General features: G+C 42.4%; 1 protein-coding gene across 1 annotated transcript in view; it reads left to right on the top strand.

Moving 5' to 3' along the window:
- The first annotated feature begins 598 nt into the window (after nt 1–598).
- eif4ba (eukaryotic translation initiation factor 4Ba) overlaps nt 599–21009 on the top strand; it is a 75809-nt gene continuing 55398 nt past the window's right edge. The window contains exons 1-2 of the mRNA XM_072249646.1: nt 599–638; nt 13440–13577. Coding sequence (XP_072105747.1) covers nt 626–638; nt 13440–13577 — 151 coding nt within the window. The 5' untranslated portion in view covers nt 599–625. The remainder of the gene's footprint in view (nt 639–13439; nt 13578–21009) is intronic.

Raw genomic sequence — 21009 nt, forward strand, 5'->3', positions numbered from 1 at the left:
GTCAGCTGAGGTGAGGGAGAATTTCTTCTCTCAGAGGTTCAGGAGTCTTTGGAATTCCTTGCCACAAAGCAGTGTTTAGGCAGAGTATTTGCCCTCTATATTTGAGAGGAATGGATTAAGGGTTCTAGAGAAAGGGCAGTAAAGTGAGCTTGAAGAGAGTTGAAGCAGCAATTCTTATTGAATGGCGGAGCAGGCACGACGTGCTGAATGGCCGAACCCTTCTTATGCTTTCTGTGCTGGCCCTATCTACCTGACTCGACAGTTTCTTCTGCCAGCTCGTTCCCATTACCCTTTCACCTTAAACCCGTATCCCCTAGCTTTAGACTCCCCTATCCAGGGAAAAAGATTGTGATTATGAAAAAGAGAAAATAAAATGCTGTAAATATTAACTGGCCACGTTTCTTCAAAAACCTTCTGAGTATCTCGAGTTGAACATTTCCAGTTATCTGAATCGGTAAAACAATTGTAATATAACAGCACATTTCAGGTAATTTCGAAGAAAAAAAATGAGCGCTTTTTTTGCGGAATACAAAAACGCGAACCACAAGATACATTTCCCAACCACTGTGAAGCGGGGTGTCACGTGATTTCGATATCCGGGTCCTGTCAATGGTCATTCTCCAACATGGCGTCTTCAGGTAAGCGGTTGGGAGCGCGGAGTGGGGCGGGAGAAAAGAAACAGATCGGTGGCGGTTTCTGTTGGTATAAGCCGGGTTTTGTGGGAACGGGCTTGATGAATTCCGGGGGGATGATGTGATGGGCGCGTGGTTGGCCGGCTGGCTAGTCGGCCTTTCAGCCGACGGCGGCGTGTAGTGCGAAAGGGAACGACCGAGCGAGCGGGAGGGAGGCGTGCGGTGAGCCGGCGGGCTGGGGGGCGCACTGAGGCGGCCTTCCCCACTCACTGAACATGCTGCGTCCCGTTCAGCCGGGGGGGGGGGGTGGGGGAGGCGCGGCATGGGGCGACCATGAGAGAAACTTCACATTTCCAGCAGTACTTCCAACTCCTGAACCAGCATTTTGGCCTGCATTCGTCACGTTGTACGTGGCGTCTGCCAGAACTTTTGCCAGTAGCAGTGGCGTTGTACCTGCCATCAAACAACGTCGCATATCGTGAAAACGGAAATTCTGGAGATCTGCATGTTCTGTGATTCGGCAACTCGAAATTACACCTGTAGCTTATGAGCTTGAAACGGATCATTTGTTATGTGATGTAAATCTAACCCATGCTTACGGTCATCATCTTCATCCTCCCATCTTGATTGTTTTCTCTACTACTATTGCCTCACACGTAACAAGGTCATCTCTCTGATCAGTTTGTCCTCTGTTGTAATACTTATGCACATACAAATTGATGATCCCAGTAGAATCCCTTTTCTTTTTCTCTTTCTCCCCCCCCCCCCAAATGATCGCAATACCACAGCAATAAATGTTGTAAGGAAAATGGGCTTGAATATATGTGGAATATTACATTAAGCACAATTTTTGTGTTCCCTTGACTTTTGAAAGCTTTAACAAGTTATCTAATTAAGTTGCTTTAAAGTTGAAGGAGACTTGTACAAAGATGCATTGAAACTTTCTGCTGATGGGTAACCATGAACAAAAGTATATTATGTTAAACTTTTCCTCCTAGGGAGGTAATCTACAATTCTTTATTCTAGAAATCAGGCTTCTCCGTTAAAAGCTTTTTGATGCTATAATTGGAGTTCTCATGGCTGTCATGTGTATTTGTATGAAGAGATAGGAGCCGATCAGGTAAATTGAGTCGAGATGCAGATCAACCTTGATTTCATTAAACGAGGGAGCAGGTTCCTGATCCTTTATACAACCCGAGATTGGTCATCCTTATTGGTCAGCCTTCTTCTCCTACCACCTTCACCTGTGTCAAGAATTGTCACTTCAAAAATGGACTGTCCATTCAACGATCTCTCTGGTGTTCTTTTCTATTGCTTGCCTGTCTTAATAAAGCTAAGCATTCATGTCTCTTTTTCTTTTCGCCGCCTTTTTCTCTGTAAGCTCATGTTTGTGAGGTTCATGGTTCACTTTCTGCTTATTGGGCATTTTTAGCAAACTGTTGACCACCCAACTCCTCTTTAGTTTCTCTGCTCTTTTTTTAAATAAGTTTTTTTCCTCTTGCTACATCAGCCCCCCCCCCCCAGCTGCCATCATGCCTCTCCTAGGAAATATACATCTGCAGTCATTCTCTCCTTGCAACCTAACTTCACTTCTCCAAAGGTCTCAAATTTTCACCTTGCACTTCTGTGTATTTGAACCTTCTCTGTTTGAGATTTCCCCATGCCACTACACTGAATGGACTTGTACAAAGTCACAAATGTCACATCACAAATATCATCTTCGTGATCAAACCCTCCTCTGCGCTCCAGACTGTTCTTGTCTGCTTCCATAGTGACTTCATATTTTAAAAAGAGTGTGACATTATCTTGTGTGGTTGGTTAAACAATTGGTTTGGGTTTGAGTATTTGATCTTCCACGATATTCCACGTGGGAATTTAAACTGGAGGTGGCAGTGTTTTTTTATGAGGTCGTGTTGTGAGCGTGACACCAACCCAGCACGGATGAAGAGTGCGTTCGGGAGTGGTCTGTCACTGGATCGAACTCAGGAACCTCCGTACTCGAGCCCGGTGCTGATCTCACTGAGCCACCAGCCGACGGTTGAATGTGAACTGGTCAAAGCTGGTATGGGGTTGGAAGGAGAAATTCAAGTCCAACAAATCAAATTAAGATTTCAATTATTGTATTAGATCAAGCCATGTTATTTATCTGATGAAGGACTTGGTGATAAATAAAATGCATGGAATTGGAGGCAACATCAATTTGGGCACGGAAATGTGTATGTGATAATGGACAGAGAAAGGGGATAATAGTTGTACATTCCAGTTGATAGGGTGTGACTAGTGCTTCAACTTTTCATTAGTTTATACATAAGGGAATAAAAAGCTGTGTAAATCTGAATTTTCTAACAATAATTAGGTGGTCAAATTTGAATCAATGAAGGATGCTTTGACAGTTGTGGCAGACCTTGAATGCTATCACCTCTTACTAAGTTAAATCAAGCAAAGCAATGTTTTAATCTTCAAAACATCGAGGAACCATCACAAACTCCCACCCGTCCCAATGATCTTGTGATTTCAGTCTCAGAAGCCAACGTGCTAGCGGCCTTCAGGAGGGTGAATCCATGAAAAGCATCCAGCCCAGATGGGTTACCTGGCCAAAAACTAAAGACCTGTGTTGATCAGCTGGCTGGAGTGTTCATTGAGATCATTAACCCCTTGCTTTAGTAGTGTGTGGAACCCACATGCTTCAAGCAGATTTGACTTACCCGGTGCCTAAGAAGAGCACGATGACCTGCCTCAATAACAATCACCCAGTAGCACTAACATCCACAATGAAGAAGTGTTTTGAGAGCTCGGTGATGAAACATATCAACTCCTGCCTGAGAAGTGACTTGGATCCACTCCAATTTGCCTACCGGAGCAACAGGTCCACAGCAAATGCCATTTCATTGACTCTTCATTCAACCCTAGAACATCTGGACAGCAAAACTGCATACGTCAGGATGCTCTTTATCAACTATAGCTCGGCATTCAATACCATCATCATCTCAGAACAAATCAATAAGCTCCAAGACCTTGGCTTTAATACCTCATTGTGCAATTGGATCCTGCATTTCCTCACTTGCAGACATCAGTCATTTTCGATTAACAACAACATCTCCACGATCTCCATCAACACAGATGCGCCGCAAGGCTGTGTACTTAGTTCCCTGCTCTACTCACTTTACGCTTATGACTGTGTGGCTAAGAACAGCTCCAATGCATACTCAAGTTTGCTGAATCAAAAGGTGGTGCTGAATCAGTATATACAAGGGAGATTAAAAATCTGGCTATATGGGGTGTCCGAACAACTACTTTGTACTCAATGTCAACAAGGCCAAGGAGCTGATCCTAGACTTCAGGAGAAGGAAAGCAGGAGTCCATGAGCTAGACCTCTTCGGAGGTTCAGAGGTGGAGAGGGTCAGCAGTTTTAAATTCCTTGATACTATTTCGAAGGACCTGTCCTGGCCCCGGCCTGTAAGAGCAATAATGAAGAAAGCATGGCAGTGCCTCTATTTAGGAGTTTGGTATGACATCTAAAACTTTGGCAGATTTCTATAGGTGTATAGTAGAGTGGGTATAGAAACACCAACGTCCTTGAAAGGAAAATCCTGTGAAAGGTAGATTATTACGGCCCTGTCCATCACGGTAAAGCCCTCCCAACCATTGAGCACATCTACATGAAACGCACCATCAGGGACCCCCATCACCTAGGATATGCTCTCTTCTCACTGCTGCTATCACGAGGAAGGTACAGGAGCCTCAGGACTCACACCACCAGGTTCAGGAACAATTGTTACCCCTCAACTATAAGGCTCTTGAACTAAAGGGGATAACCACTCAACTTCATTTGCCCCAGCATTGAAATATTCCCACAACCTATGGACTCACTTTCAGGGACTCTTCATCTCATGTTTGATATTTATTGCTTATTTATTTATTATTATTTCTTCTTTTTGTACTTGCACATTTTGTTGTCTTGTGCACTCTGGTTGAGCGCTCAAGTTTGGTGGTGTTTCATTGATTCTGTTGTGGTTATTCTCTAGATTTACTGAGTATGCTCGCAAGACAGTGAATCTCAGGGTTGTATATGGTGACATATATGTACTTTGATAATAAAATTTGCTTTGAACTTTGGCACTGTAAATTGTGTTGAGAATGGTTGCATATGGATGAAATAGTGGCAATGCAGAATCACGCAGATAAAATTGAAGCTAGAAGCATTAAATCAGCTTGGGACCCACAGATTCTTGTATTCCTTAAATGGAGAAGCTTAATACTGGTTCATTTGAGCTGTGCAAAGTGATTTAAACAATTTGGTAGGTCCAGTAAAACTCTCTTAACCCAGCATGCTCACGAATTCAGTCCCAGAAGAGCAGGTCTTCAGACTTTTTTTTGTCTGTCCCTTGCCCACTCCATCCCTCAATTAATGATCTAAACACATTTAATTTACTTTGTTTTTATGAAGTTATACAGAATGAAATTTCCAGTGAACCTGGTAAGTCTCAAGGCAGCACAGGATACAGAACTAGGTAAGTTTCAAGGGCAGTAACCAAGGTCCAATGTGTGCAAGGGAGAATGGAAGTTGCACCAGGTCCCAGTGAGGCCTAACCATCAGAATTTCCAAATAATTGGTTAGCATGTTATTGGTGTTTTATTGTAGATGGAAGCTTTCCTGTGACAGTAGTGTCCAGAACACTGGCTCTGACAACGTGCCAGTGGGAAAACCTTGGGCACTAGACTTGTATCTGCTCTTTCATGAAGCTAATCTAGTTCCAATTCTGCAATATCATTTGTCTTCAATGTTGTATTAGCTCATCTGAATGATTCAGCCATGCCTTCTTTACTTACAGATTCTATTATTCCAATGTTTTTGTTAGCATTCATTTTATGCCCTCTACAAATTTGAAGAGAGCAGAAACACTGCAGTCCAAATCCTGTATTTGCCCTCAATCTTGTTCTTGCTCACCTATCTTGGCTCCCAGTGTACAATGTCTTTATTTTAAGTGTCATACTTGGGTCCAAATTCTTCTTATTTCCCCACCCTTTCAATTCTTCCAACTTTGGTTTTTAGATTCAAAAGGGCAAGTTCCAAATGACCAGGAAATTTCAGTGAAAATTGCTTAGAATTACAGCTTAAACATACAGAAGTTTTCAATTTCAATATCAACATATGTGTGTTTATGAAACTTGCCTTTTTTATTGTGCCATCATGTTCATAATGCCATGAGCTGTTTGAAATAGAAATGTTTGATGTATGTCCATTACCAACACTTTAAGCCGGTGGGGAGTCTGAGCTGATAAGCATTCTGAAAAGATGTTGAATGGGTTTTACCCTTGTGATTATTCTGATGTTTACCTCTTTCACAAGGCTGCAGGGGACCAAAGTCAGACTTGCTGAAACCATCTTTGTTGTTATTAACTTTTATCTGTGGGCTCAGATAATGTGGGTAGTTAAATTGTAACAGTATGAACGAGCAGCTTCTTCGTGTCCTTTCAGTTTACGGCCTGTTTTAAATGTTCACTTGAGTTCCTCGTGGCATGCTGGGATAGAAATTACTGGCAGCGCAAGAGTCCATGGCCTGGAGAATTGAATTGACGGGCAATAGGAAGCTTGGGCTCAGCCCTGTTGACTGAACATGGGTGCTCCACAAAGCAGTCTCTCATCTGTTTTGCCTTCTTTTCATTGTAGAAGAGAGCATGTTGTGAGCACTATGGTCACAATGTCTGTGGCTAACCCTGTTGGTATGGGTATGTTATTTAAATTTAAAACTCCTAATATTGGAGCTAATCTAGGAGTAGACATTTTGTGAAGTGTTGTCAGAAATGTGTAACATACAGTGGGGATCTGCAGTGAAATGAGTGATTACGGACCACTGCAGTAGAACTCATTGACAATAGATTAGGGAAATTTTGTATAATGTCTGTCCCCAAAATATCTGTAGTTAAGACTTTTTAACGCTGTTTGTATATAACATTGCAAGTTGTTAATTCAGTATAATAAACATAATGGTAGGGTTGAGTTTAAGTGCAACTCTTAGCCAGACTTGCATGAACATTGTTCTTAGCATCTACAGAGCAGTAAGTCTTGCTTTATAGTTCCACAGATTTCTGGTACTAAACTTGAATGTGAGTTAAAGTTGAGTACAAGCTCAAAAGTAAGATTGCTCCAGCAGTCCTTCGGAATGAAATTATAATTTCTTGTTTGTTAGAATGTTACTGCAGCTGGTGACCCTTTCCAAAAGGGCAATGGCAGCAGAGTCTAAATATTTTAAAGCAGAGATGGATTGATACTAGATGTGCAAGAGGGTGAAAAATTGCCACAAGTAGACAAGAATGCAGCCATGATATTATTAAATGATGGGTCTGAGGGACCAAGTGACCAACTCTTAATTCTTAACTATGTGTCAATTTATTAGTGCATTACAAAATGTAAAATGCTAAAAACACACCGTTACATCTTTGCCCAGTGTCAACATTGAAACAGCTCTGATCAGTAAATAATACTGCCTTCTGAATATCACTGGATTAACTTCCTGGAACTTTCCGCACCCTTTGTGGTTGACACAACCATCAACATTTACTATTGTACGTATTGTAATTCCATTCCTAACTATTAATTTTTATACATGATTCTATGCCCATGCCCTCCAAAGTTTGACCTTCAGATGCATTGATTAAAGTGCGCAAAATTTCTTTGGTTTTACTGTATTCACTTAAGATTTTTAGCATGGGTAGATTCTTTTTTTCTGCTATGTGTTTATTGCATAGTTTTTCAACTGTTTTGAAAATTTGGCCTTTGTGACATGCTCCTTTAAATTCCAAACGAATCTGAATGGCTAAAGAGGGTGACTAGCTGATCACAGAAGTGGATCAATGTATTTTTCTTCCATTTCACCAGTATATTTGGGGCAGTAAAAATCAGTGTACAATGGTGAATGTTCTATTAGTGAGAATTGATAAAAGCAGCTACTGTTAAGTCCAGATGATTATTTTGAGAGAAATAATGTGTTTAAAACTTTCAGTTGTAAAAATAAAATGCCTAAATTTTATCAATATTCAGTACTTATTTCTTAATGCTACTTTTTCAAATAGCCATAATTTGAACTGAGGAAGCTTGCCTGGCTAAACCACAAGCAGCTATATTCAATAAGTCTGCTGAGAATTCATTATTAGCATTTTAGTAGCTGGTTGGTTATTCTGTTAAAATTCAAGACTTCCAAAAAGTTTAAAAACGCAAACAACAGGAATTCTGTAGATGCTGGAAATTCAAGCAACACACATCAAAGTTGCTGGTGAACGCAGCAGGCCAGGCAGCATCTCTAGGAAGAGGTACAGTCGACGTTTCGGGCCGAGACCCTTCGTCAGGACTAACTGAAGGAAGAGCTAGTAAGAGATTTGAATCTGGAGTGATGTTAATTTTCCCAGGTAATAAAAGCTGTCCAAAATTCTATATAATAACACTGGTCCCGTTGTATTAGTGTTCTAACGTTCTCTTTTTATGTCATAAGTGCTTATCCTAGAACAGCAGTTCCCAACCTGGGGTCCACAGGCCCCTCAGTTAATGGTAAGACTCCCATGGCATAAAGAAGGTTGGGAATCCCTGTTGTAGAGGAACAGGTATGAGGTTTAATATTCATTCTCATAATATAACTCATTTATCTAGTATCTTTTATGATCTCAAGATGTCCCAATGCACTTTCCAGCTAATTAAATTCAAAGGATTCAAAGTATGTATAAGTAATGCAACCTAGACATTCGTCTGCTTACAGGCAGCCACAAAGTAAGAAACCTGCAAGAATGATCAGAGAAAGCGGGGGGGAGGGGGGGGGAACACAAGTCGTGTAAACAATAAAAGCACTAACAATAACAGCATTCCAAACCAAATTGAGTCTGTAGACCTGAATCCTGGAGTAGGCCCATAGCCTCTGTCTCAGTTCATCATGTAATGGGGTGAATTGCCACAGAACTCGCAGACACAAAGCGTGTAGTAGCCAGAGCAGTCTCAGCCTCAGTGCCAAGGACAGTGGAGTAAAATGTCATGGAGCAGAGCTAGATGGACCCTCGCATCCTCTCCCAACATCCTGCCCTTTCAGTTGATCTCGCCCGGCACTTAAATTGTCCAAACACCAGGTCGTCCCCCACACTCAGACGCGGGCCCCTTACTGAAGTGCAGTCACTAATAATGAGCATGATTTAGCAGACAATTTAAAGACAGCATGTTCCTCCAACAACAAAATAATAACCCCATTTGTTTTGATGCTTATTAAGGGGTAGATATTATCCAACCCACTTGGGAAAATTCCCTGCTATTTTGAAATAATGCTGTGGGATCTGTAACATCCACTTGAGCAGATGTAGGGATTGGCTGAATGAGTCCTCCAATATGCAATCCCTTATGATCAGTGCAGCACCAGAGGAGAGCTGCACTGAGTGTCAACTTGGATTTTTGTGTTATCTGTGGAGGCCTTTTAAACTAACAACCTTATGACTGGAGTGAGAATATCATTCTAAGCATGAATTACATTCATTTTGTTCTTTAGTTACTTGATCCAAATGGAGCTTTTTAAGTGTTTTACTTTATTTTAAAAGAAGGAAATCTTATTTAATACTCAAGGGGAATTGGAACCTTTAAAAATTGAGAAACTGAAGTAGTAAATTCTATACACACCTTTCCTATTGGCAACTTTACAGGAGTTGGTTTGCAGTTTGTGGTGAATTGTGTTTTAAACACTGCCATGAGGGTCACTGGGCACTCATGGGGAAATGTGACTTAGCAGGTTTGTTATCTGTTAGGCTGTGAAAGGACGATGCACCTGGGGTACTATGCAGTGAATGTGATTTTCTTTTTATTTGCTATCTGTTAACATGTAATTTTGAGTCTTGGATTACTGTATAAGAGAATGCATATTGCTATAATGTAAGTGACATTTTTTTTAAACTGCAGATAGGGTGGTGGCTTCAGCTGCCTTAAGTTGCCATCTTTCACTCTATTGAACAGCTTTCTGAGTGATTTGGAACTCCATTTGTTTATTGTTTGCATGATATTTAATTTGGAGAAAAATAAACATTTTGACATTATTAAAGTAAACATGTATGTTTATTGGTTTGTACGTGTCAAATTTAATGTTTAAAGTTATGGAAGTGATTTTGTGATTGTATGGTATTGATCACAGTTGCAAACTAGTCCCTTGAGCATTCTGTTTTGCAGCAGAACTGGTTTGGATTAGATTTGTTCATTTCATTTCCTGGCTTTTATTTCTAAATGTGAATCTTATTCAATCCTGAATCTCCAATCATCTCTTCCTTGCTTTCCAATTATGGCATACTTATGACCTTTCACTTGATGTGAAGTTTGCATATAAGCTGGTTAAACCCAACCTTAATGACTGAAATTAATTATTAGTCATGATCTCCATTAAAGTTTTACTCTTTCAGTTTATATGTAATTGTCTGTATATTGATATTGAGTTGGACTTGTCTTTTAATGGTCATATCTGACATTGATATCATTATAAACCCTCTGGCAGAAAAAACAAAGTATTGTGATCTTCGGAAGAACATACAACACGAGTATGACCTCTTCCCAATTTAGAAGAAAGGCCAAGTACCCAAAGCCAGTCTGATGACATTTGTTGCCCAAAGCATGTTGCTTTAATAAGTTACAGTGCTTGAAGGAGGGGAAATTACCTTTATAGCTTGGTACAATCAAACATTTCTATGTGCTTTAATATGGGAGTGTACCAAAGCAGAGAGCCCTGGGGAGTGGTGTATAGTGTGCCAAGTTTTCATTATTGAATCTCTGTGACTTGGGTCTTTTCCTTTCATGGTGGCTTTAAACTGAAGTTCCTCCATCTTTAGAAGCCTGGTTTAAACTGATAGTGTTGGCAGATGTGCTATTTTTCTGAGAAATTGGGAGTGGGTGGGGAAATGATTCTCATTTTCTGTACAGTGCAAAGAAAGATGTGGTAATTTTCTTATCACAGTTCATGCATGCATTTTCCTGAATTCTATGGATGCAAACCTATCCAATAAGAGTTACGCCAGTTGCAAAATTTTTAAATAATTTCCTTGTGTATCCAAAAGCACAACGCTCTGCTCTCCACTCCCTCTGCACTAATCCTAACCTTACTATAAAACCTGCTGACAAGGGGGGTGCTGTGGTAGTCTGGCATACTGACCTCTACCTTGCCGAGGCACAGCGACAACTCGCGGATACCTCCTCTTATTTACCCCTCGGTCATGACCCCACTGAGGAGCACCAGGCCATTGTCTCCCACACCATCACCAACTTTATCCGCTCAGGGGATCTCCCATCCACTGCTACCAACCTTATAGTTCCCACACCTCACACTTCCCTTTTCTACCTCCTACCCAAGATCCACAAACCTGCCTGTCCTGGCAGACCCATTGTCTCAGCTTGCTCCTGCCCCACCGAACTCGTTTCTGCATACCTCAACACTGTTTTATCCCCCCCCCCCGTTCAATCCCTTCCTACCTATGTTCGTGACACTTCTCACACTCTGAAATTTTCTGATGATTTTAAGTTCCCTGGCCCCCACCGCTTTATTTTCACCATGGATGTTCAGTCCCTATATACTTCCATCCCCCACCAGGAAGGTCTCAAAGCTGTCTGCTTCTTTTTGGATTCCAGACCTAACCAGTTCTCCTCTACCACCACTCTGCTCCGTCTAGCGGAATTAGTCCTTACTCTTAATAATTTCTCCTTTGGCTCCTCCCACTTCCTCCAAACTAAAGGTGTAGCTATGGGCACCCGTATGGGTCCTAGCTATGCCTGCCTTTTTGTTGGCTTTGTGGAACAATCTATGTTCCGTACCTATACTGGTATCTGTCCCCCACTTTTCCTTCGCTACATCGACTGCATTGGCGCTGCTTCCTGCACGCGTGCTGAGCTCGTTGACTTTATTAACTTTGCCTCCAACTTTCACCCTGCCCTCAAGTTTACCTGGTCCATTTCCAACACCTCCCTCCCCTTTCTGGATCTTTCTGTCTCTATCTCTGGAGACAGCTTATCTACTGATGTCTACTATAAGCCTACGGACTCTCACAGCTACCTGGACTATTCCTCTTCTCACCCTGTCTCTTGCAAAAATGCCATTCCCTTCTCGCAATTCCTTTGTCTCCGCCGCATTTGCTCTCAGGATGAGTTTTTCATTCCAGATGAAGGAGATGTCCTCCTTTTTTAAAGAAAGGGGCTTCCCTTCCTCCACCATCAACTCTGCTCTCAAATGCATCTCTCCCATTTCACGTACATCTGCTCTCACCCCATCCTCCTGCCACCCCACTAGGAATAGGGTTCCCCTTGTCCTCACCTACCACCCCACCAGCCTCGGGGTCCAACATATTATTCTCCGTAACTTCTGCCACCTCCAACGGGATCCCACCACTAAGTACATCTTTCCCTCCCCCTCCCCCCCCTGCTTTCCGCAGGGATTGCTCCCTACGCAACTCCCTTGTCCATTCGTTCCCCCCATCCCTTCCCACCGATCTCCCTCCCAGCACTTATCCTTGTAAGCGGAACAAGTGCTACACATGCCCTTACACTTCCTCCCTCACCACCATTCAGGGCCCCAGACAGTCTTTCGAGGTGAGGCGACACTTCACCTGTTAGTCAGCTGGGGTGATATACTGCGTCTGGTGCTCCCGATGCAGCCTTCTATATATTGGTGAGACCCGACGCAGGCTGGGAGACCGTTTTGCTGAACACCTACGCTCTGTCCGCCAGAGAAAGCAGGATCTCCCAGTGGCCACACATTTTAATTCCACATCCCATTCCCATTCTGACGTGTCTATCCACGGCCTCCTCCACTGTCAAGATGAAGCCACACTCAGGTTGGAGGAACAACACCTTATATTCCGTCCGGGTAGCCTCCAACCTGATGGCATGAACACTGACTTCTCTAACTTCTGTTAATGCCCCACCTCCCCTTTGTACCCCATCTGTTATTTATTTTTCTATATATATATATATGTATGTATGTATATATATATATATATATGTATGTATGTATATATATATATTATATATTATAGTTTCTCTCTCTCTCTTTTACTCCCTCTGTCCCTCTCACTATACCCCTTGCTTATCCTCTGGGATTCCCCCCTCCCCCTTTTCTTTCTGCCTAGGCCTCCTGTCCCATGATCCTCTCATATCCCTTTTGCCAATCAACTTTCCAGCTCTTGGCTCCATCCGACCCCCTCCTGTCTTCTCCTATCATTTTGGATCTCCCCCTCCCACTTTCAAATCTCTTACTATCTCTTCTTTCAGTTAGTCCTGACGAAGGGTCTCAGCCCGAAACGTCGACTGTACCTCTTCCTATAGATGCTGCCTGGCCTGCTGCGTTCACCAGCAATTTTTATGTGTGTTCCTTGTGTATTCTGTAGTTTGCAGGTTTAAGTTGTCTTCTGGTTATTTTTCATGTTTTGTCTTTTCCAATGGAGGAGGTTTACTTTGTTTTTTGTTTCATTTATCACCTCCTCTGGTTCTGCCTTTATCTTTGTAGTAATTCGTGGTACATGAGCTCTGCATCAAAGAAATCCTGCCCGATAATGTTGGCAGAGGACAAGGGCAGCTTAGTTAGCTGAGTAACAACTGTTAAGGATTGAGATTTTATATTTGTGTAAACCTGGAGCCATAAAATATGTGCATCCAGTTTTTTTTTCTCTGAGGGTAGAAGGTGCAGGGCAGGAGTTGAGGGGAGAATTATCAAAATGTCAGCCAGGTAGTATCGGCAAACAACGTTTCCTAGTGCAGAACATTAATGTTGTAAGTTAGTTTTCAAATTTTGTGTCTGTCTCCCACTTTAGGGAAGAAAAAGCAGAAAAAGGGAAAAACCCTTACCTTAACTGACTTTCTGGCAGAAGATGGAGGAGGGAATGCCCCAGTCTACATTCACTCAAAGCCAGTAAGTTGGGCAGATGAGACAGATGACTTGGATAACGAAGGTAAGATCATTTAGCAATTAAGAAATCCTGACTTGTGGCCCATAATATGAAATACTTGCAACCTGTGGCTTCATCAGTTGATTGTTTGCTGGATACTGTTCTGCAGTCCACAGTACCTCTGGAGCATACTTCTAACACGGCCTTTCTAAATGTGAGTTCTTTGTTTTTGGGGTTTCATGTTAAATCTTTTTTTTGCTTTGGAGCTGCAGGTCATTCTTGCAAGATGTTTAAGCTGGCATTTTTTTTAACATCGCGTCCATCTCCAAGTCCATTTTGACAAGAATTCCACACCCTGCACTGATGAACCCTACTGCTGTCTCCAACCCACCACCACCTCTTCGCCACCCTGCTCTGGGTCTTTTCATCTTGAATTGCTGACAAGACAATGTCCATCTTGCCTTCAGTACTCCTCTCTCATCCTCTGAACGTACTACTATCCACACTATCAAACCTGCAGACAAAGGGGGTGCTGTTGTAGTGTGGCGGACTGACTTCTACCTTGCTGAAGCCAGGCGGCAAAACTCAGACACCACCTTATAGCTACCCCTTGAAATAAAAACCCCGTTCCAGGCTATCAGAAAGCTATCTCTGACACCATCATGGACCTCATCATCTCTTGAACTCCCATCCACTGCCAGCAAATTCATAGTTCACTTACCCTGCACTGCTCACTTCAATTTCCTACCCAAAATCCACAATCCTGACTGTCCAGGTAGGCCTATTGTCTCTGCCTGCTCCTGTTCCACTAAATTCGTGTCCTCCTCATACCTCAACTCCATTCTATCCCCTTTGATTTAGTCCCTTCCCACCTACATTCGAGACACATCTCATGCTCTTGATCTCCTCATTAACTTTCATTTCCATGGCTCTAACTCTCTCATTTTCACCATGGATGTCCAGTCCCTGTACACTTCTATTCCCCCGTCAGGAAGGCTTGAAACCTCCTCCACTTCTTTCTCAATAAAATAACCAGCCCTTCTCCCTCCACCACCATCCTTCATCTGGCAGAAGTGGTTCTCATCTTCAACAATTTTTCCTTTGGTTCTTCCCACATTCTTCAAACTTGGAGTAGCCAGGCGCACAAGGTATGCTTGCCTCTTTGTTGACTACTTAGAACAGTCCAAGCCTTCCCTGGTACTGCTCCCCAACTCTTCCTCCACTACATTGATGACTGCATTGGTGCTGCTTCATGCACCTACGATGAGCTTGTCAACTTCATCAAGTTTGCCTCTAACTTCCACCCTGTCCTTAAATTCAAATGGTCCATTTCTGACACCTCCTTCCCCTTTCTCAATCTCTTTGTCTCCATATCTGGAGATAACTGTCAATTAACATCTTTTGTAAACCCACTGATTCCCACAGTTATCTTGACTATGCCTCTTCCCACCCTGTCTTTGTTAACAAAATAATCCCTTTTCTCAGTTACTTCGTTTCCATTGCATCTGTTCCCAGGATGCAGCTTCCCTTTCCAGGACATCAGAGATGTCCCCCCTCCTTCAAAGAACAGGGTTTCCCTTCCTCCACCACTGATGCTGACCTCACCCACATCTCCTCCATATCCCGAACATTCACGCTCACTCCATCTTCCCACTGCCTTAACAGTGATAGCGTTCCTCTTGTCCTTAACTACCACTTCATCAGTCTCTGCATCCAGTATATCATCCTCCGCAACTTCTGCCATCTCCAAAGGAACCCCAACCACCAAACATATCCTTATCCCCTCCCCCCCCTCACTTTTCACAGGGATCGCGCTCTCTTTCATTCCCTTCTCCATTCGTCCCTCCCTACTAATCTCCCTCCCAACATTTATCCCTGCAAGCTGCCAAAGTGCTACACCTGCTCCCTCACCTCCATTCAGGGCCCCAAGCAGTCATTCCAGGTGAGGCAACATTTCACCTGCAAATCTGCTGCGGTTGTTCATTGTGGCTGGCACTCCTGATGCGGCCCCCCCTGCTTTGGTGAGACCCATTATAAAGTGGGGGACCGCTTTGTCAAGCACCTTTGCTCCGCTCGCCAAATGCTAAACTTCCAGTGTCCAAACATTTTAATTCCCATTTCTGTTCCCCTTCTGACATGTCGGTCCATAGCTTCCTCGTGTGCCAACGTGAGGCCACCCTCAGTGGAGGAGCTGCACCATAAGATATAGGAGCAGAATTAGGCCACTTGCCCCATTAAGTTTGCTCTGCCATTTCGTCATGTCTGATCCATGAACACCTTACTTTCCATCTGGGTAGCCTCAAACCTGATGGCATGATTATCAATTTCTCCTTCTGGTTTAAAAAAAATCCCTCCTTCTCCCCTCTTCTTTGATTTCCCACTCTGGCCTCCTATGGTCCACTCTCTTCTGATTCCTTCCTCTACAGCCCTTTATCTTTCCCACCCACTTGGCTTCACCTATCACCTTCTAGCCACCCCCACCAACCTTTTTATTCTGGTGTCTTCCCCCTTCCTTTCCAGTCCTGAAGAAGCGTCTCAGCCTGAAAAGCTAACTGTTTATTCATTTCCATAGATGCTACCTGACCTGCTGAGTTCCTCCAGCATTTTGTGTGTGTTGATATGCTCCTTTATGTAGTTTAACAGAACTGCAGTGCAATTTTATTTAGAAAGGTGGTCTAAATGTACTGATATGATTCTGGTTCCAAGCAGTAATTAATAGATAGCATGCTGTTCTCCTTGATATATGTATTTCATCCACCTGCTGAAAATACAAAGGTTTAAAGGAAAATTCACACCTTGTGCTGTAAAACCAGTATCGTCAATTAGCTGATTTCTACATGTTAGCCTGATTTATTTAGCAGGCAATATATTAAATGTGGAATTCCATGAATGGTCTGCAAAATCCTTAGGAAACCCATAATTAACGTAAAGGCTGCAGAAATTTATCATATTTATCCCCTGGAATTGTAATGAATACAAGAGCCTGCCTTTCCTTTGTCAGTTTGTTTTGACAATTGCTTGCGGTACTTGCTGCAATCTGAAATCTGGAACTGTGTAACACCATGCCGCCTTGTGTATTGCCTTAAGAGTTTGCACCATGAGTAGATTGCTGCAACCAGATGGTCTCAGGCAGACTTCCTTTAATAACCAAACCTGTGATTTGAGCATTCAAGTTAATTCTTAGGAGTAAATGGGTATTGCAGGTAAAATTTGAAAACTGTCAAAATCCAGTTCTTGTTTTTAATCCTGGGCAGGTGATTCAGCACAGTGATACTGTAGGTAGTATAGCCAAAATATAGCTCAAGCAACCCAGGTTTGAGCCTGATTTCGGATGTTGTCTTTGTGGAATTTACATGTTCATTTTGGCTTTCCCTAGATGCTCCTGTTTGCTCCCAAATCCCAGCTATGTGCAGGTTAGTGGGTGACTATAAATTACCATTGCTGTAGATGGCTGGTGGGAGAATGGTGTTTCAGATAGCATTTGTGAGAGAATATGTCACAGGGAAGTAAGTGGGGAACAGGATGGCTCTGAGAGCTGACATTGACTGTGGGGTTAATGGCCTCCTTCGAAGTATAAATTATGGCAAAGCCTGATTCTGTTTTTGCCTAATAATTGTCCAGGAGTTGTCTGCTTGAACTAGTCCCATACCCCTCTCAACCCTTCCTATCCATGTATCTATTTAAATGTCTTTTAAGCATTACAATTGTATCTGTCTCAACAGCTTTTGTTTTCTGGCTTCTTGTTCCATATACTCACCACCCCCTGGAAAAAGTTGTCTCTCTGGCCTCTTTAAATCTTTCCCCTTGCCTTAAATCTATGCCTTCTTGTTTTAGACTCCCCTATCCTGGGGGAGAAAATAAACTGACTATTCATCTAATCTATGGCACTAATGTCTAGTATCCTTGGAATTGTGCATCTTTTAATAAGATCACCTCTCATTCTTCCTATCTCTAATGAATAGAGTCTTAATTTGCTTAACCTTGTAAGACATGCCTGGGAGCATCTAGGTGAGCTTTCTCTGGATTATCTGTAATAGTATCATATCTTTCCTTAAATTGGAAGCCGCAAGTTGTTCATAGAATTCAATGTGATCTCACAAGTGTTTTTGTGCAATTTTTGTTTGTAGCTGAACTAAAACTGAGTCGCATGGAAGCTGTAACTGGGAAATATAAAAGTCTTTAATCACACAGTGAACCTCCAGGAGAGTCCAAGAGAATCTCACTTTCCTGACACAATGTTTTATACTTCAACACAGAGATAACAATGAACAATTAACTACAGTTTCAATTCCAGGGAAGGTGGGACCTGTACAGAAGGGATAGTTTGCACCTGAACTGGGATGGCAACTGGTATCCTAGCAGGAAGGTTTGTTAATGCTGCACAGTGGGGTTTAAACTAGAGTTGCAGGGGGATGAGAACCAGAGTGCTAGAAAGTTAGTGGAGAGGTTGTGGAGGCAGATGTTAGTAAGACTTCAGACAAAGTTAGGAATCAAAAGGTTGAGCATGATGCGACTAGTGTCCTGAGCTGCCTATATTTCAATGCGAGGAGTATCATAGGAAAGGTGGATAATAGTGCTGAAGATGAGGTAGCTGGTTTACAAACAGAGGCAATGTGTAGTGAGGAGAGGCTGTTGATAGGGCAAACTTACAGTCAACAGGATGAGTTGCAACGTAAAAGGCGGACAAAACCAAAAAAGGTGAATACAGGACTGTAGATATTGTCTCTGTGCACAGTATACAGAATAAGGTCAATGAACTTGCAGCACATTTGTAGATTGGCAGGTATGATGTTGTAGGCATCACTGAATCATGACTGAAAGATAGCTGGGTGCTTAATGTCCAAGGATACACATGGTATCAAAAAGATAGGCAGGAAATTGTGCTGTTGGTAAAACGTGAAATTAAATCATTAGAAAGAGGTAACGGGGTTGGACGGGGTTGGAAGGTGTTGAATCATTGTGGATAAAGCTAAGGAACTGTAAAGGTGAAAAGACCCTGATGAGAACTGCATGCAGACCCCCAAACAGTAGTGAGGATACGGCCTACAAATTACAATGTGAAATAGAAAATGCATGCCAAAAGGAAAATGTTGTAATAGTCATGGGGGACTTCAAAATGCAGGTAGGTTGGTAAAATCAGGTTGGTGCTGGATTACAGAAGGTGGAATTTCTAGAGTGCCAATGAGGTGTCTTAAAGTTGGAGGTATCAGTATTGCAGTGAAGTAAAGGGAATTAAAGAGGCACGAGAGAGAGGAGTTGACTAGAATAGATTGCAAAAGAACACTGGCATGGATGAGCAACAATGGCTGGAATTTCTGGAAGCAATTTAGACAGCACATGATATATACATCCCAAAGAGGAAGAAGTATATGTTGGGGAGGCTTTAAGCTAATGTGGCAGTTGGATGGGAACCCACACAGAAAAGAAGAGGGAAGTGATGCAGAGACCAAAGCTAGAGTTAGTGAAGAAAAAAGTAAGAGTAGAGTAAAAAGCAAAAATCGCATAGGTCACTAGATTCTAAAAGGACAATGAGTATAAGGGCACTTTATCTAAATGCCCGTAGTATTAGAAACAAGATTAGTGAACTTGTGGCACGGATCAGTACCAAGGCATATGATTTAGTGGCCATTACAGAAACCTGGTTGCAAGGTGGAGATGACTGGGAATTAAATATCCAAGGGTATCAGGTAATACGGAAAGATAGGCACGAAGGCAGAGGAGATGGGGTGGCGCTCTTAATTAGGGATGAGATCGGCGATTGTGAGAGAAGATATAAGATCTACGGAACAGAATGTTGAGTCCATCTGGGTAAAGATTAAGAATAATTAAGATTAAGATTAAAAAAATCACTGATGGGTGTTGTTTATAGGCCACCTAATAAAAATATTGCAGTGGCAGAGGCGATTAACCAAGAAATAACTGAGGCTTGTAAGAACGGAACGGCAGTTGTCCTGGGGGATTTTAACTTCCACGTGAATCAGGTTGGTCAAGGAAGTCTTGAGGACTTCATAGAATGCATCCGTGATGGCTTTCTTGAGCAGCATGTTAGTGAACCTACAAGGGTGAATACTATCTTGGATCTAGTCCTGTGCAATGAGACAGGTAAGATTAACGATCTTGTAGTCAGGGATCCTCTTGGAAAGAGTGATCATAGTATGATTGAATTTCGCATTCAGATGGAGGATGAAATAGTTAGATCTAAAGCTAGTGTATTATGCTTGAACAAGGGAGACTACAACGGGGTGAGGGAGGAGTTGGCTAATGTGGTTTGGGAGGATAGTTGAGGAACAGTGGAATACTTTCAAAGAGATTTTTCACAGTGCTCAACAAAAGTATATTCCAGTCAAAAGTAAGGACAGTAAGTGTGGGGAGAGTCAGCCTTAGGTAACTAAGGAAATAAAAGATAGTGTCAAATTAAAAGCTCGTGTACAAAGTCTCAAAGAGTAGTGGGAGACTGGAGGATTGAGAAAACTTTAAAAAGCAACAGAGAACAATTAAACATGAAATAAAGAAAGGGAAGATGGAGTATGAAAGTAAATTAGCACAAAATATAAAATCAGATCGCAAAAGTTTTTATGAATGTATAAAGCGGGAGAGGGTGGCTGAAGTCAACGTAGGTCCCTTGGAAGACGATAAGGTGAAATTGATTTTGGGTGATAAAGAAATGGCTGAGGCATTGGACGACTATTTTGTATCGGTCTTCACAGTGGAGGACACATCTAATATGCCAAAGAAGGTTGTTATGGATGAAATGGGAGGTGAGGACCTCGATAAAATCACTGTCACTAAAGAGATAGTGATGAGCAAACTAGAGAGCCTGAAGGTAGATAAGTCCCCTGGTCCTGATGGGATGCATCCCAGGGTGCTGAAGGAATTGGCGGAGGTTATAGTAGACACGTTGGTAATCATTTATCAAAACTCTCTAGACTCTGGGCAGGTCCCGGCGGATTGGAAGACAGCAAATGTCACGCCACTTTTTAAAAAAGGATGTAGGCAAAAGATGGGCAACTATAGGCCAGTTAGCTTAACATCTGTAGTCAGGAAAATGCTTGAAGCTGTCATTAAGGAAGAAATAGCGAAACATTTAGAAAGGAGTGTTTCCATTAGACAGACGCAGCATGGATTCAGAAAGGGCAGGTCCTGTTTGACAAACTTACTGGAGTTCTTTGAGGACATAATGAGTGCAGTGGATAGAGGGGAACAGGTGGATGTCATATACTTGGATTTCCAGAAGACGTTTGATAAGGTGCAGCACAAGAGACTTATAAATAAGATATGGATACTTTATACTTTGGAAGAAGTGTATTGGCATGGATAGTGGATTGGTTAACCAACAGAAGGCAGAGAGTTGGTATAAATAGGTGTTTCTCCGGTTGGCAGTGGTGAGTGGGGTGCTGCCGGGGTCGGTGCTGGGCCCGCAGCTGTTTACCATTTATATTGATGATTTGGAAGAGGGGACTGAGTGTAGCTTAGCAAAATTTGCTGACGACACTAA

The sequence above is a fragment of the Mobula birostris genome, chromosome X, assembly GCF_030028105.1.
Source record: "Mobula birostris isolate sMobBir1 chromosome X, sMobBir1.hap1, whole genome shotgun sequence".
Taxonomy (NCBI): Eukaryota; Metazoa; Chordata; class Chondrichthyes; order Myliobatiformes; family Myliobatidae; genus Mobula; species Mobula birostris.